General features: G+C 36.3%; 1 protein-coding gene across 3 annotated transcripts in view; it reads right to left on the bottom strand.

Moving 5' to 3' along the window:
* PDE4D (phosphodiesterase 4D) overlaps positions 1-19082 on the bottom strand; it is a 491756-nt gene that overhangs the window by 444928 nt on the left and 27746 nt on the right. For all 3 annotated transcript variants that reach the window (XM_086867128.1, XM_086867130.1, XM_086867129.1), the window contains exon 2: positions 1061-1176. In XM_086867128.1, coding sequence (XP_086723254.1) covers positions 1061-1102 — 42 coding nt within the window. In that variant the 5' untranslated portion in view covers positions 1103-1176. The remainder of the gene's footprint in view (positions 1-1060; positions 1177-19082) is intronic.

Here is a 19082-nt window from a genome sequence, read left to right as displayed (position 1 = left end):
TATTCAGTTCAGCTGATGGCATTTTTACTTTTTCACCAGTTGGTCTTTTCATTAAATGACTGGTCTGGCAGACCAGGGATGACTTTTACGAAGAAAATTCAAATTGACAGGCATGTGGAACGATGGAGGATTTGATATGTGATATGAAATCTTTGGCTGTGCTCAACACGTCTAATGAGGCTTCTCCAAAGTCACTTTTGTTCAAATAGCTCAAATAGTTTCACTATTCCCCTACAAGAAGTAGTCAAAAAATTAGTAGTAGTCAAAAACCACATAGCTTAAAATAATTCCTCAGAGATTATGTATTTTACAATTTCAAAACAACAAACAGTAAGAAATATCCTATGTACCCAGTTCAAAGAAAAATAGTTGCAGATGGCTCTAATTAAGTTTGCAGAGCAAGATATGCTAGGATTTAACACAAAAATAAGGAAGTTTATTTTGCAGGTTAAAAAATATCTTTCAGAGTCCGAAATGTCCAAACCTCTCTGCTTCAGAAGAGCTGTCTGGATATTGAGAGACTTATACACATAGGACTAAACACCAGACAAAGACCAGAAAATAAGCAAAATTAAGCCTTATCTAAATCTATGCTTATATAATTAGCTTATTTTCTCATTGTACTCCTGGAATATTTCATAGTTAACATTTTGTATCCAATCGAGTGCAGTCCCTGACATCAGTGCAGGGGCATACATTTACAACTGAGTACAAGGTAGACATTATATAATCTTGTATTTCAATGAATGCTCAAGAAAAAACTTTTAACAACTTTTTTTTTTTAAAAAAAAAAAAAAACAAACTGTGGGAAATTAATGTGTCAATTACAAACAACGAAAGAAAAATGTCACTCAAACCATACTACTATTCAATAATCTTATATCTGGGTGTTGAAGACACATTTATTTAGGTTACAGATATAAAATTTGGGTACAAGGAAAAATGATTTTATCATTCTGCTTCACAGAGTGGCATTTGAAAGCCTAACACAACATAGAAGTAGTGTGGAAGAATACTGATATTAAATTAAAAAGCGAGAAAAAGAAAACCTTCTACTTACACTCTTGCTCTTCCCATGTAGACTCCAAGTATTCTTATTCATGGTGACTGGGACTAAATCAGGGGTGTTTTGCAAGTCAAAGGTGAGGTTTTATCCCTTGATCATCCAAATAGCTTCTATATGGAAAGAAATGAATTTATATAATTAAAACAAAGGCCTTTCAATTTGTTCAACATTCACTTGTAAGATACTTCATCGGTGTATAAAAGCTGCACACATCCCAAGATCCACCAGGGCAAATGTTTCATGTATCACTAGTTCATTCTACACATAGTCACCCTGAACCATACTGCAAACATATCCGTGAACAGATCATGCTTTACAAGCAATAACAAATGCATACCACCTTAAAAAATTGCAAAAGATTATGAGCTTCTGATTACAGGCTTTTCCCCACAAGTATATTTAACTAGACATTGGCAGTAGTGTTTGCAATCATGAAATAAGGCTTATTGGATATTTTTATCCAGCTTCTCAGTCTAATGGCATCTTTTAACATATATGCTATTCAAACCAATGCATATGCTAAAAATTCAAAGAAATAAGGTCATCTAGATTAATTTTCAAATCCAGGAGCCTAAGAATGTTTAAACCAGCAGTGGGATACTTTCATATAGTTGTCAGAATTTGACAAATTTGCCATTGTATTAAAACAATAACTGAGCAAAAACCCCTAGCAACTGATGATGGCATGGCATCCCAGTATTGAAAAGAAGCATTTGTCAGCCTCTGGCTACATGCATTGCAATAATCATGGAAAAGTGGAATTAAAGGGAAATTCAGATGCTCTGAGATCAGGCAGTTAAAAGATTTATATTCTCCTTTGAGCCAGCTACATTTCTGCACACATTTTCTTCCTTAGCTCAGCCAGCCAAAGAGGAGATAAAATATGATTTCTGACCAACAGAGATGCTACAGTAAAATCTCCTAATATAACATCAATTATATCAGCAAAAATCAGCATCCACAAGAGTATTCTAACATTATTTTTATAATGGACACAAAAGTAAATAAATCATAGTTCAATCTATTCCAGCAATACACACAAGAGAGTAATACACTTATCTAATTAAACTATAAAATTCATAGAAGTCTAATAAAATACCTAGAACTATGTATGAAATCAAGGTATAATTTTATGGCTTTAACTGATGAAAATAGTACTACCACATTAAATGGGGATCAGATATTTCTTTTACATATTACATGACTTTCTGTTTTAAACATTCTCAGGCATTTTTCTATGAACAACCATAATACATCAGTCCACATCACAGCCAGAAAACAGGATAGCAGAGCTCTTAAAAATCTTAAAATCAAGGAGGAAAATGCAGGCTATTCAGTATTAGGCTGAATTCTGGAGAGGTAACTTCTTGTCCTGTGAACATTTAATTGAAGAGACTGAAGAACATTCCCTAATCCTCATTTTTCTGTGGGTGCAATACCTAGAATTTGCACATAACACCACTGAACTAGCCCAGAGGTACTTCCAGCAGCTAGACTGGTGCCATTTATTCTAACAGGGATCTGAGTCACACAGATAGATGCCCTTCTTCCAGACCTTACAAGCTTTCCAAGGTTTCATTAAAGTATTATGGATTTTATTCCTGTTGAACATGGTATGACCAAAATATTATCCAAAGAAACAGTACAAACAGAAGATACTCATTTTGGACTACAAGCAGAACAATATATATAAACTTTATTTCATCACCTTAGTCATTAAGCCTAAACAATAACATATAAGCATATATAAAAAATGTAAGCACAACAAAGACTAACAAAAAAACTGGTGACTTCAAATTGAAGATTTTTCTGATACTGCTTATTTTCTAAATTATAGAGGACAATGAAAATGTAAATGCTTCTTCTGAGCTGGTTGCTCAATTACATTTTTTTTTTTCTGAACAGGTGATTAAGAGATGACAAAATCTATGTAAACAACTTGCCCTTATGATCTGTTTATAGCTCTAGTTTTCCCTGCTCTTTCAAGATATTTTCAGGGTGTGAAGTTCCATCAAGCAAAGTGGCACATTCATACAGAGCAAAATATTACCACTTCAGGTTCTAAGAAATTTAGAAAAAAAAATACTAGAGAAATATCATAAGAGGAGGAATAAAAAACAACAAAGAATTCTGACAGTCTGCTTGAGCAGATTCCAGGGTAAATCAGGAGATTTATGTTTTTGTGACATCTGGATATTGTTGTTGTTTATTTGCATGCATGCATGTTTGTCTCTTTACAGAAAAAGCATATTTAAAGGATGCTACAGAACTCTGCAAAATAGGAGTTACTGCACAATTTGATGGACTTATGTTCTTCCAACTTGTTAGATAACCTCACATTTTTTAATAGTATTTATTTTTTTAAATCTCCCTAAAATTTGTGCAGGAATGCATTAAACTACCTGGGAAATGCTTGTGCTATTTTATCATATATGACTTGACCTTGAACAATTTCTTGAGTGCAACAGCTGTCCATGACCCATCTAACAGGCATTTAGCAACCAGAAAATAACATGCAGACATTTTCTTCCATCAGGAACTAACGCTCTGCATGCCTATATGTTGTGTTTGCTCTCTTTTATACACTATGTGTAAACTGGCTTAGGTACCTATCTAAAACCTGAGCAAATGGGTTTCAATGTAGTGATGTAGAATGAAGTGATTTTGGGGAGAAGGCTACTGGAAGCTGGCAAGATTATGGTTAGTAATACTAAGTCTGACTCTAGGGTCACCTGTGTCTGCAATAGCACTGTGTTTAACAAAATACAACACTAGACTCAAGAGTTTTCTCCCCCTTCCTGTTTGACTACCATACAAATGTTATACTTAGTCATTTGGAAATATACATGATCGAGAAAGATTTTCAACAGTGATTTGGGTTGCCAATCACTCCTTAAAATCTTTCTATAAAAGTTGCAACAAAGATTTGAGATAAAGCTTAATCCCTGTTGCCACCCAACATCCATTTACATGAGTGAGATGTAGAACTCATACTGATTATCTCTGACATGTCTCTATTTCTGAGCAGATCAGGGCTGGTAAGGTAGCCAACTTTCTTTCAGTTAAATAGATAGGGGGAAAAAAAACCACATTATCATACAGGACAGAGAGCTCTTGAATGATCTTCTGCCTCTCCAATCTGCTGTAAGAAAACTGCCATTTCTCTGAAAAAATGTGTTTACAGACTTTAACCTCAGAGCCAAGCAAAGTACACTCTCTTTACAACTTTAGATAAAGATCCAAAAGGCCTGAGCTTATATCTGCAGTGTATGACTCATTCAGTGTCCAGGACCACTTCTGGAACTCTTTAATGTGTTTTGTATCATTTTACTTGGACTTGTTTCCCTAGAACAAGCACATACAAAAGGAAATAAAAGGAACTTTTAAAAAAGCCAAAACAAAAGAACAGACACTCCAGTGAATCTGCTAAGCTTCACTGAAGAAATTTTCCAAAGCAACAGGCTGTGAAAGACCTAGACAACTGGAACAGATGTGAAAGAAAGGCAAAAGCTTCATCAGTACATGCTCTCTCCTACGCTAAGCAAGCCACTATTTTCCTAGTGTTTTCCTAGTTATGACTGAGTAGGTGTCTTGGTTTGAAAAGACAGGTGTCTGCTAAGTAAGGCAGAAATCTCTCTTGAAATTAAAAAAAAAATTGTAAACCACCCCCCCACATGAATTATTATAATCTTGAAATCATGGTGTTCTCAGGCAAAGATATGGGAACAGGAATAACAGTTCTTTACTAAGGAAATTAAAATTAAAAATATAGTAGTACAAAATCTAAAACGAAGAAAAAAATAATAAACAACCCACTGACAGAATACAACCTGACACCCTGTTGGTTAGAGTGCTGGTAGGAGTCTGATTAAATGGTGGCTGCAGCCCTCCTGGAGTGACTGATGTGGTTCTGTTGAGGCAATGAAGGGTGCAGTTTTCCTCTGAAGGTCCAGTGGTGTAGTTGGGCCCAGTCTCACCTCTGGGAATCCAGTGGAGAAAGGCTGCTGTGGTGTTTCGAGCCCCTGATTATATTCAGGTAGGAATGCTTGGCTCCTCCCCCTGGGTGGAGCATCTCACAATGGGATGAGGTAATTCTATCAGTCATGACAGGGAGACCATTAACAGAAGATATCCTCCCTGGAGGGAGGAAGGGTCGTGGAAGAGATAAAGAACACTGCCACACCTGGTTTTAAGAGCTGGCCCCTTAATAGAAGATATCCCCCAGTTATGAGGGGTGGGTTATGAAAGAGATAAAGAACACTGTCACACCTGGTTTCAACAGAGTGTAATAGAATATGTACTTTTGGAAACATCTTGCATTTCACCCCAAGACAGTAGGAAAATTTGGAGCCAAATATATTCCTACTGGTCTTTTTTTTAAAACTCTTCTAAAGCATAACCCAGGAATCAGTCAAACGTGCCTAGTTAGACTGGCTTTTGCCTCCTTTAATTCAATGATCTATTTTCTATAGATAGAAATTTTTCTCATTGTAGATATTTTTCAAAAAAAATTCAATATTCAAAAAGCATTTACACTACTTTTAAAAAAATTATAATTGGCATAAGTGTGAATATTCCATTTTACACTTGGCTTAATGCAGAACAAGCAAGACTATAAATGCCATACCAAAAAAGTCATTGCTATATGAGTTTAAAAAGAAAAAAAAAAGATAAAAACCTTGTTCCTATCATTTTTAATTTCCTTATATTCTCTAAATTTAAAAACACTACAATAAAAGCTAGTGTTTCAAAACTACTTAGAAGTTAAGTGGAGAAATATACTATATATAATATTAACATCTCTGAAGAGTGCATATAAATGGCCTTTAGACTTGTCAACTAGACTGAATTAAATCATAACTGTTTAGTATTTTAGTGGGGTTTTTTTAAACTTCCTGATCCACAACAACCTCTTCTGTAGGCAAGAATGATACATAAACAGTCTCTCTCCAGTGGAGAAAATGGTAATTTTAACATTGATCCAGGTAACATCAACATTTAAATTCAGCAGAATAGACATAAACTCTTCTCACACTTGCAGGACCATTTTTCTTTAATTTTTCAAAGCAAAATCATATTTACCATGATCTGTTTTAACAATAACGCCAAATAATTTTACTGTCAGCCCTTGATTTTTAAGTACTGTATTCTTTTGCAGATACAATATAAAGTCCAAAGATATTATTGAAGAAAAAATTGAGTTAACACTGGAGAAACTTTCTCGTAAGTTTTCTCCTACATTTGAAAAGCATTAAATGCGGGTTATGAGAACCACTTTTCAGGAAGCACTAACAGGCTATGCAAGGAGGAGAGTATATTTTCAGAACTTTTTTTATGACATATTTCTGTATGGATACAACACGAGTATCAATGCCAGAAAATTCAAAGGACTTGTTACTAGAAATATCATTAATTACAGGTATGTATTAGATAATTAGATAATATCCATCAGGATGCTGGATTTTTAATAAAAAAGATGGAGTAAAATTACTGTAGCACATTGTAAAGCACTAAGGAATGTAAAGATATTGCTATATATTCTATTTCTTTCTTGGATAATATCATAAAGCCTCATTTTTAGGAGACAGTGAATATGATTTTAGCAGAATACAGAATAACCATTAGAGAGACTCATAAGTCAACTTAGTACAATTTTTTTTATTTTTTTTTTTTTTTTTTAAGTAACTTCCATTCATCCCAGAAGAATAAGGGTCAAGCACTTACCCTACAAAATGCCTTAGAACAGATAGCCAGAGACATGGAAGCTGGGGAAATTAGTCAGGTTTTGAATCTGGGGACAGGACATGAAAAAGCAATTTGGAGTAAGAGTATTTCCACTAAATATATTTTCCTTATGACCGTATATTTGATAACTTTGTTTATAAGTGTATAAACCAATGGCTACTATTTTATTCATCACTTCTGTGTTAGTACTGAGGACTCAGCTGTTGGGTTGGTCTGATTCAGTCCTAGGGATTGTATCATGACTGAACAAAACAATGCCGACTTTGCCCAAAGTACATGCAGTCCTATCATATGTACAAGGTTAACTTCTCTCATATACATTTTGACTCTTACACACACAAGAGAACACAGTGTGTGTCCTGATACCACACACCACACCGCAGCACTGAGGTCAGGCACTGCTAGTCCCAGGTTTATGCCTGTTGAGTAATGACTGTTCCAAGATTGCATTCTTTTTAATGGAGGAACTGGCTTAAAATAGCTGTAATACTCTGCATGTCCTTCAATGTGCCTATTCTCCCAGCACTGAATAGATGCATTTATTTAACAGAAATAGGTACTCTTCAAGACAGCTGACCAGAACGTCCTACACTGCTGAACATACGGGCAGTCCTGGCACACAAACACCAGCATAACAATCTCTACTTCGTATTCCACTGGTTTCCACATATTTCCTAATATTTCAGCTTCTTCCTTGGCCTCTGAGCATCAAGCTAGAATATTCATGCAACTGTTTGCTTTTGCTCAAAGACCCTTTTCTACATAGTTCATGCCAAGTCCATCGTGCAATTTCAAACTTGCAGTGCTCCGACTGAGTCCATCACTTCACATTTCATTTTAGATTTCATCTGTTATTTTATCACATTCTGCAGTTTTGCAGTTTTGCAATTTTGCATAGTTGTCTTTAGAGCCATGAATAACTTGGTATTACCAAATTATTTTTTTGCCAAAGCCTACTTAGCACCTAGAACACCACAAAGCTCTGCTTCTTGGCAAGCTCATATTTCAGTTAGTAATTAATCTGTTTAATTTGTGGGCTTCTATAGAAGCGTTCTGTTGATAGCCCTTGCCCATTTCACCTGTTTAATTAACAATTTCTTCTACTATTATCTAAATCTGGGGCAAGTTTTGATGTCTCTTACAAGAAAAAACCTATTGTAAGAGACTTGGCAAGTTCTCCTGTTTTACATCTTTGTTAAATTTTCCTTTTATTTTACTTGTTCTTCCAGCCTCTCCAGCTGACCTCATGATCTGGAGGAGGCTTCTTAGAAGATTGCTATGGCTTTATACCTTTGTTTCTATTCCCCTTATTTGACCTTTCACGTTAGATTTTTATGTGTAATATTTCAAATTTTATAATGTTCACATTTTCCTCATTTGGATAAAACTTCATGTTTTTGAAGGATGTCTTTGCAAGGATTGTCTTTATCCTATTTTTTTCCTGTGACAGGTTTCTTTCACTTCTCAAAAAACTGAAAACTATATATTCATATCCTCTCAGTGGTTTTTCTTGGGCTTCTACAAGTTTTACACACACACACACACACACACACACACACATACACACGAATTTTATATAACTATGTAATTTTTCTCCTTCCTGTGTCTAATAATCCTGTCACTGTTTTCTGCCCTTTCCAATTTCCTATTTGATAGAAATTTTCTAGCTCTACATTTCTTTAGCGATACAAAAATTACCTAGGGAAATGCATCATTTTGAAATGTGCTGTTTCAGAATTATCTTCCTTCCCAAAACCTTGAATTTAAAACCTCAGATAAAACTCCACCTCAAAGGGTTTAAAATCTTAGTGCAATCTCTTGATATGATATGTTGCCTACTTCCTTTGAGGTTCAGACAAAGCCTATCCCTCTAAATGGAATTGTTCTGTTCTAAATGCATAAATCCCTTGTTCTTGATTTTCTCATCCACAAGATGAAATGCTGTCCCTCTGCTTCTTCTTGCAGTTTTGCATGCAATATGGAAAGCACTTGAGAGAATTCCACTGCAGAGATGGAATATTACTTATACAAGTTTTGAAATCTTTTTCTGGAAGTGTTCACGCTTTCCCCATCTCTTCATATCCTCATTTGAATAAAGGATAGCAATAACACCATTTCAGAATAACACAACCACCTTTACTTTTCTTTCTGTAACTACAACTCTTAAAATTTACAGTTCTAGCACACAAAATTCATATTTGATAAGTTAAGACACAAATATCTTTAAAAATCAGCATATCCAGTTTAAAAATATTTTGACCACTACAAGGCATCAGTAATTGCTTTCTGCCTTCAACCCATGACATGCATTCACATTATGATCTTACAGAGCAACTCAGTGGCTGTATAATGAATGGGCTTTTTTTCTTTTATGGGCAGCATAACTTTTACCTGTGCCTCAAAACACTATATTTTCTTCACACTTTGTGCTTTTCTAAAACCCATCATAATTTTCCTCCTTCTGTTCACATTTGCCACTGCATATATTTCCTATTTTTCATAGCTCGAGTTTATTAAAAAATAATCCCCTTGCCCCAGGCTGCTCAAATTTATGCTATTATCTTCTCAGGGCATTTTCAGAGAAACTGTTTGAGGCTGAAGTGGTAGCAAGGCATTGGAACTCTGAATTTGGCATTGATTCAAAGCATATAACACGCTGCATACAAATGACTGTTTAAAGAGGGCTGTGTGATCCAAGTGACAAACCCTTGAAACTTGCTATGCAAGGCTAACAGTTGTGCCATTTAAGACAGATGTTTGCAAGTAAGATTCTTCATGCAGGTGAGGGCTGGGAACACATGAAGAGATTTCTTAAAAGCTGGAAGTAAAACCTTCACGTATTATAATTTTCTATCTTGTATTTGGATAGAACTTTGCTACAGAAAAGGTGGAGTGAAATCAGGCCAACTAAGTTAAGGGAACGACCATGCCAGCTATGATTTTAATACTATTAAAATTTAATACTATTTTGTCACTATTTAGTGAAGTACATAGTTAGGAGATTTTGTAGACTAGAAAAATCTTCAATATGTTTGCTCCAAATAAACTTCCTGCTTTATATTCCTGTCACATACCAATGACTGTCAAGGTCAAATTTATAAACTCTGGTTCTTGAACTCAAAACACAAATTTATTAATAACAAGGATCTCAGCTTTCATAAAACAAGATACACATCTATCTTTTGATGATCTTATATAATTTATTTGAATTATGACAAAAATGAGAAGCAAATTATTCTGAAATTACTTCAGGTGACTGAAATTGAGCTGTTCTTATGTTTGACAAACCTGAATATGAAAGGTTATTACTATATGATAGTAGACTGAGAAGGCATATAAAATACAGGTTTATGTCATTCCTCCTTTGGCAAGATTTAATTGAAGGAGGCTGGAGCTCAAAATCAATTTGTTTTACCTGCTATTCAACATTTTTAAAATATACATTATTTTAATAGAAGTACTAGGTTTTTATTATAAAACAATATTAATTTTCTGCTTATCATATTTATAGTCTGTCAATGGAAGGCAACTTCCTTATGGAAGAGGTGCTAATGTGATCAAAAGCAGTAACAGAAGAATCTTCAAAGGGTAGCTAAAATACAACTTTCTGAATATACAAGAAATTAATTTGCTGTTGCCAAAAAAAATTGAAAGTATTCAGATTAAAAGTATTAGGATGAAGCACAAAAGAAAGGAAAAGAACATTTAAAAACAAATAAACAAACAAACTAAACCCCAAATATGCCCCGAAACAACTGCAAATGAGAAATCCAAGTTTTCTCTGTGTCCAAGGTCTAGTCTAGCATTTTGGATTTTCCTGGCTTTTTATCTCCAACTGGACAGCAGCTTTCACAAATGCAGCTGGCACTATTTTCATGATGTGATAACTTTTATCATCCCAGCAGTGGGTAAGATCTCTTTTAAACAACTTCAGGACAAGAATTTTATTTTAGATACGGCAAAGATGAATCTGAAACTTTATCTCTACACACTCAGGAAAGGCTAAAAATACTTTAATTTGATAGAATTTTTCTCCCTCTTCTGGCAGAAGTAGAGCAATTGGGAAACTCCAAAAAAAAGTCCTCAAGAAGAGAGGACTCAGGTTTGCTGTTTCTCTTACAAGCTGTTTAGGAGGGATAGGCAGAGTGGAAGAGGTGGAAGGGTTGCATCACATGTAATGGAAGGGTTAGAATGTCTGGCACACTTGGCAATAGCACAGCTGGTAGGGGCACTATGGAGAGCCTCTGGATAAGAATCAAGGGGCAAATAATGAATCTGGATGTCATCATGGGAGGCTACTACAGACCTCCTGAACAGGACAATGGCACTGATGAATTATTCTTTAAGGACGTAAGGGAGCCTTCCAGGCCAACAGCCCTTATCCTTATGGGGGACTTCAGCTTGCCAGAATTTAACTGGGAACATCACACAGCTGGTGTAGCCTGAACCAGATGATTCCTTAAAGACCTGGATCACAACTTTATGGAGTAACTCTTAAGGTAGCTGACTCAGAAAGATGATGTCCTTGATCTGCTGCTTGTCAACAGGGTGGATTTCATGAGCAAAGCAGAGACTGGGGCCACCTTGTCCACAGCAACCACAACGTGATTAAAATCTCTGTTGACCTGAGGAAAAGTGCTGGCAAAACCTTAACTCTGGACATGAGGAAAGCAGACTTCAGGCTGCCCAGGGAATTAATAAGGTCCTCCTGGGAAGAAGTTTCTCTGGTGTGGGGGTCTGTCAGCGCTGATCACTTCTTAAACATCACCCCCTTAGTGCACAGGAGCAGGAAATTCCCAAATGTCAGAAGTCAAGCAGGTGAGGCAGCAGGCCAGCTTGGCTGAGCAGCAATGTTCTCCTGGAAATAAGGCAATTAAGGAAATTGTCTGCCCAATGGAAGCAAGGTCAGGTGACATGGGAATAATAGAGATTGCTCACCACTGTAGGGAGAAAATTCATGCAATCAAAGCTCAGCTGGAGCTGAAGCTGCCAGAACTGCGGGGAACAATAAAACAGGGGTTTTTTTGAAATATGCTAATGGCAAAAGGCAGTGTAAAAAAAGCTTTGACCTATTACAGGATGAGGATGGTCAACTCACAAAGAGGGGCATGGACAAGGCAGAGGTGTTTGACACATTCTTTCCCCATCTTCAACACTGATGGCAGACCAATGGGGTCTCAGCACCCTGAGCTGGAGGACAATGACTGTGAGAATGATCAGCTCCCAGCTGACCCTGAAACTGTGCAGTATTGGCTGCTCCAGCTGAATCCCTGCAAATCAAATGAGGCCTGATGGGATTCATCTGAGGATTCTCAAAGAGCTGGGTGATGTGTTCACAATGCTCTCCCAATGGATTTTGAGTGTCATGAGACTCCTGAGAGGTCCCAGCTGACTGGAAGTTGGCAAACATTGTCCCAGTTTTCAAGAAGGGCAGGAAGGAAGACCCTTACAGGCCTGTCAGCATCAGTTCAGTGCCTGAAAAATTCATAGAAAAAAATTTTCAGGGAAGTGTTGAAAAAGATCTATCTGAAGGGCAATGCATTCACTGGTAACAGTCAGCACATCTTCATGATAAAAATGTCCTGCTCTGAACCTAAGACAGGGTAGCTGACCTGGCCAGTCAACAGAACCAGTAGATGTGAACTTTTTGGACATCAGCAAAGTTTTTTTGATGCCATTTCTTGCAGCGTCCTCCTGGAAAAAAATGCCCAGTCCACAGCTGGATGGGGTTATGCAATGGGCAAGAAACTGTCTCCCTTGTGGGGCACAAAGGGTTACAGTGAATGGGGTGACATCAGAATGCTGACCTGTCACCAGTAGGGTTTCACAGGGCTCCATCCTTGGCCCACTTCACTTCAACATCTTCTTAAAAAACTTTGACACAGAACACAGAAGAATATTGAGTTTGATGATGACACTAAATTGAGAGGAGCTGTTGACTGCCTCAAGGGCAAAGAGGCCGCTCAGAGAAACCTCAGCAAATTAGATGGCTGAGCAATCACAAACCATACGAAGCTTTAAAAGGGCTGGTGCTGGATTCTGCACCTTTAATGGCAACCCTGGGCATATGGACAGAGTGGGAAGTGAGAGGCTGGAAAACAACACTACAGAAAGGACCCTGCGGGTCCTGGTAGATGGCAAGTTAAACAAGGGTCAGCAGTGCCCTGGCAGCCAAGAGGGACATATATGTCCTGGGGTCAGGATCCATGCCTGGCATCAGCCACAGCATCACCAGCTGGGCAAGGGAGGGGATTGTCCTTCTCTGGTCTGCACTGGGGTAGCCTCATCCACATCTGTCCTGTGTGCAGTTTTGCATGCTCAAGTATAAGAAATAAGTTAGGCTGCTACAGAGTGTCCAAAGGAGGGCAACAAAAATGGTGAAGGTCTGGAGATGAAGCCATATGAGGAGTACCTGAGGTCTGTTCAGCCAGGACAAGAGGAGACTGAGGAGAGACTTCACTCTGTTCTTCAACATCCTCACAAGCAAAAGGAGAGGGGCAGGTACTGATCTCTTCATTCCCACGGCCAGTGACAGAATTCAAGGTAATGGCATGAAACTGAGTCAGGGGAGATTTAAGTTGGATATCAAGAAAAGGTTCTTCACCCAGAAGGTGGCTGAGCACTGGAACACTGTGTGGAACACTGGAAAACTCAGGGGAGATTTCACAGCACCCAGCTTGTCTGAGTCCAAAAAAGCATTTAGACAATGCTCTCAGGCTTATGGTGTGATTGTTGGGGTGTCTTGCACAGACCCAAGAGTTGGGGTTGATGATCCTGATGGGTGCCTTCCAACTCAGCATGTTCTATGATTTGATGATTCTAAGAATATGGTTTTTAATTTTTAGAAAGAATCTGACATTCAGGACGTGTAAATCCACTGGCTTGCTGCACAAAAACATGCTCACCAATCCAATAATCATAGAATGATTACTACATTAATCCCCATGGGCAAGATACCAGTTAAATCCTCCTTACAGAAATTTAGAAATTAAAAACATTAACTGCCAAATTCTTCACTGGTGCCTATTTATGACAAAATGCCATTTCACAGACAGGAAGACTTGGGAAATCTAGTACTCTATAGATACCAAAAGGGAACAAAAGATGGGCCCACACTTACGGCCTTTATATGGACCCTGATACATATGCAACAAGACCTGACACTTGCATACTGGGGGCTTAAAGTTCTTAAATTTGACCGTAGAAATACTGCTAAATTGTTTCAGTGTAAAGATAAAGAAAATGTTAGGAAAAATTAAACAAAACATAAATAAATTTATAAATGCAGTCACAAAAAAACTCATTAAAATTACTTTTAAGTGCACCTAGATGAGCTGTCAATATTTTTGTTAAGTTTACTCTTTTGAACTGAGTATGTTCCCATCTAAACTGTGGCTACAGTAATAACCATAATAATCACATACAGACTGCAAGGCCTGGCCCACTGGGGCAGGACCTTAACAGCTGGTTAAAACTGCAGCACTATGGGTCCGGTAAACAAAGAACTTGCCATTTATTGTGTCCTTGACATTTAAGAAGCTTGAGTTTTTACCAGATTAGAGAAATGGCATGAGTTTATATGGGTAAATAATTCAGGATTAGGTCAAATCTGAAATACTGCAGAGTTGTACATAAGAAGTGCCAGCATATGTGTGGTCAGAGTTTCCAATGCTATGTCATTTTATGGCTGAATAATGAAATAATAGGTAATTACATCAACAAGTCTACATCAGACCTATGCTTGTTTTCCCATTTTAGTAACCTAAGTGGATCTTTAATAAGTAAATAAATATAACTGTACACATTTGACATTCTTCATTAGACATCATCTGCTGAGTACTGAATGAAATCATCCTGGCACAATTGGAAAATTGAACTTTAAATGTGTAAGTTTAGGTTTTTGTACTAATTTCTACAATATTCTTTAGTGTTCAAGGAAAAGTATTTTGGGATTTGGTGAGGGGATTTTTTTTTCCCACCAATCAAAATAAGATTTTTTGCTTTCTTTAAATTTCTCCTTAAACATCAAGCTTTTCTTCAAAGACAATGTTATAAACCATTGTTACAGTAATCATCAGGAACAATGCACAAAAAATACTGCTTCTCTGAACTGTCTTCATAGCCAGCAATATATACATCACCATCATACTAAACTAATTTTATATGCCTGTTTTTTTAATTATCTAGGATTATATTGCTCGTCCAGGCAGTGCAACAAAGACCTGCAGTTGTTTCATACCCTACTGGATTGCAAAGTTAACCACTAGAACCCATAGTTTGAATCAAAACTAGTTTTCAATCCTACTGCTTTCTATTTTGGGAGCTCAGTCTGGGAACAAATCTGTGAGGCCTGTTATATTTTTACATATTTTCATATATAGGGATACACACATATATTTGCCTGTGCAAAAATACACACATTTTGCTATATTTATGATGAGTGGGAGACAGAATTCTGAAATGCAAACACAGCTCTCATTCTATTTAATTAGATTATGACTAAGATAATTTGTGTGACTATGACTTCATGAAGCACTTAAAGAGAGACCATAAAAATCAGCAATACTTACATCCAGAAGGGATTTAATTCACAGCTCAAGCAAAATACATGAAGGTGAGAAAGCATCTGATACCATCTCATCCAGAAGAAAATAAATGTTTTCCCAACTAGATAAGAGAATCTGCATTGATCAGAACTTCTGAATGGATAATTTTGCATATTTAGATTAAAATCCTTGGAACAAAGGATTGCTCAAAATCCATTCTGTATGCCGCTTCTGTCACAAATGACACAGTTTAGGTGGCATATCTAACAAAATTGTTTTAACAAAATACTGAGACAAAAATATTCATAATATATAAATTTCTTTCTAGGTCAAAGTTATAAAAATTATCAAAATGGCTGTTCTCCAGTATATAAGATGTTTAACTAAAATGCTGGGGTACCCTTTAATTTAACTGTATTATGTACAATAAATGGGAAAAAAAACCTCGACAGTCATACAAAGGAGAGATTGCACCTAAAAGGAAACATTCTCTAAATGCTGCAATTTATGGACAGATTTTAAAATACGTGCATATTTGCATTCAAGGAAAGTATTCCTTAAAAATACTATAAATATTTCTGACCTCTAAATCTGAGGTATAAGATTATGTATATATTGGTATGGAAACAACCAAATTGCACAGAAAAGCTCACAGTAAATTAGTTTCAACATTATCATGTATGTTTAAAGCACAGAGGATAACTTTTCCCATATATAAATATAATGTGTCCCTTCCTACTTAATGGCCTGTCTTTCTTGTCTCTGCAACAAAACTTTACACTGCACCATACCTATCTGATGTTTGACATTTTTGGGATCATAAAAATAGCTTCATTTATTTTCATGTTGCCATTCACTAAATCAACTATTAGTTTGTGTCGTTTCTTCTTTTCTTACTTTGTTACACTGCCACAGCTTAACTTTTCCTAAATTTGCATTAAAACAAATTTCGTCTATCAGCTTTGTAACTGCACTGAAGTCTGGAGTCTAGCTTCTTCTAGTCCATTGGTTTTGCTTTGTTGTTCTTTGGCTTTCTCTTCTTTTCATTATCTTCAAGTAGTTGTCCTCTATTTCCACATTCTCAATGAAATCCCACTACTTGGTGTTCATCTGAGCTGTATTTTAGCTTTCAACACAAAGAAGCTGTAACAAAATTATCAAGAATCTGATATGCCATTAGCATCTTGTAGCACACCTCTCACAAAAGATTTCTGGTACTTCCTACTGCAGTATTCACTGCTTTGATTTAGTCTGTAGTTGCTCATGGAAAGCACTGTCTATCTTTGTCCTTACAAATCCGGGAGTATGCCATGCAGCATCAACATAATAGTGCCCCTGATTGTTTTTCCTTCTATTATTGTCCATGGGATTTCAGCAGATCCCATTCCTTCTGCATTTGGAATTCCAGTCCAACCATTTTTGAATATTTGAATAATAGAGCAGCATAAATCTTCCTTTTTATATGTTCCTTCTTTTATAGTATTATTCCTGTCAAGTTATCCTGTTATGTCAATTAAGTTACAATGTTAATTGTGCATTATTACTTTTGTCCTTCTTTCTCATTTCTCATTCTTTCTATAGTAGCTGATTAAAAGAAAAGTAGCCAGGCTGATTAAAAGAAAAAAATTAATAGGCAAATACAGACAATAATAGGATGTGTGAACAAAGCACATATAAATGGTACATTAAGAGATGTAATGGTACATTACATCTTAATGGTTAAGATTTCACAAATTTTCCTTTAACTGAGTATTTTTCAACATTTTTACCTACCAACTTGTTCAATTTCACTTTTCTCCATAGTAAAGTTCTGTCTGGGACCTTTCAAAGCTTCCTTTTCATATATAGCTCACATCTGTGTAAGAGGATAAGCTCCCATAACTGTTAAATTTTAAGGAGGTCTAACAGCTGTCATTCAAAATCAAGCTTCTTCACTGTTCTTGTATAAGCACAACTGAATGACACTAGAAACATCTATCCTTGCTCCTATGTTCAGTCTGCACTATGAAGAGCAATATAGATGAATTAACTATCTTTGGGAAATTCGAAAAAAATAGAGAAGAGGACTGCTGTACCTTCTCTAGGAATCAAAGGTTGGAGTCAGTTAGCCATAATAATCTAATTCTCTGCTGAGATTAACTGAGCCAAAAATATACAAACAACTCCAAGACAGCTCTGCTGACTACAGTGCATGATTAACAAAGAAAACAAATCAAAAACATTTTCATTACTTTGTCAATGTCCTCTCTTACTGGATCTTCAGGGATTTTATAGCGTAGGAGTTTGAAATATCAGATACAAAGTCCAGCAAATGCTACTACAGGTAGAACACAAGGTGGTGAAAAATTAGAAAAATAGCTTATGATTTAGTACATCAGGGAAAAGCAGGAAAAAATATTTCTTTCCTTCTCTCACAAAAATTATTATAATCTCTGGAATACATACTAATACATTTATGTAAAATGCCCATTCTCGGAAATGGTAAGAACGTTAATAGGGGATTTGATGATACATTTAATGACAAAAATGTCTCAAACTACTTTTATAAATATCCAATTTTGTATTTTCAATCTATGACTACAGCATTTGCAAGGAGTATATAGCCAAAAATTTACAAGTTCAATTCACAAAAGAAAAGCTTTATAATAGCATCAGGATTTTTTAATCTCTGATGCAGTCTTGCAGGTGGGTGAGATGAGAGATCCCTTTCATTTAGGTCACTGGAAAAAAGTAAAACTCAGTACCTTTCCTCAGAGATCCAACTCCCAACTATAAAACTAATTGCGACATCCTTATCTTTTTTCTAACCCTGTGCTTTGTTGTTTTGTCCTACTGTTCCTGAAAGCACCAGCCCCTTACTTAACAGTGAAAGTAATTTGTCAGCTTCCACAGCCCTTCTTTTACTCAGTCCATTCTGCAGGCAGACTTTAAGGGCAGTGGCCTCTACTGATTAAGTGCCTACAGAAAAAAATGCGGTTCTCTTTCCCCTTGCTGAATTGAAAGGTAGCTGCTATACCCATAACACTAACCAGCTACTGTTCAACACAGAAATCCTAATGGAGATGACTTAGATCCATTCATCCTCTTTGTTTTCAGGCATCTCTAACTATTTTATTCATTGTTTGTTTCTTCTCTCACACAGGATGGGCTCAGATGATCTTCATCTCACAAGATATCCATGTTAAAGCTGAGATTATACTTCCTTTTTCCAAGTCCATATCCTACTCTTTAAATATCAGAGCATGACAGCAGGTCTGAAAATATTAAAAATAAGTATGATACATATGATTTGGGAGTAAAAGTAAGTATCAGATTTGTTAAGTTAGAAAATCAAAAAAAATCCCTACTACAAACATAATCCAAAATCTCAAAACAGACTACACACATCCCTCCTCCCAAAATAAGCAAGAAGCCCAGGCCTTGCAGATAGTCCTTCAAAAATAAAATGCAACTGAAATGTTTAGCCTTGCTTCCTTTACTTCCTTTATTTTTCCCTTATGTTATACTACCTTTGATTTATATTACAAAAGATATTTGAGCTTCAAATCATAATTGTTGTCACCATACAGTTCATCTAATCAGTCTGTATCTTGTCCTATTGCATACAAAAAGCTTCTTTTGAGCATCACTAATTGATCTGGAAACAGTAACATCACAGTCAAGGAATTATGGCCAAAGTTCAGGCAAGGTGCGAGACCAGAAATTATCCACAAATGGACACTTAG

Source organism: Cyanistes caeruleus, chromosome Z (assembly GCF_971803275.1).
Source record: "Cyanistes caeruleus chromosome Z, bCyaCae1.hap1.1, whole genome shotgun sequence".
Classification (NCBI taxonomy): Eukaryota; Metazoa; Chordata; class Aves; order Passeriformes; family Paridae; genus Cyanistes; species Cyanistes caeruleus.
Note: the sequence above shows the minus strand (reverse complement) of the source record. Positions and strands in the feature narration are given on the sequence as shown.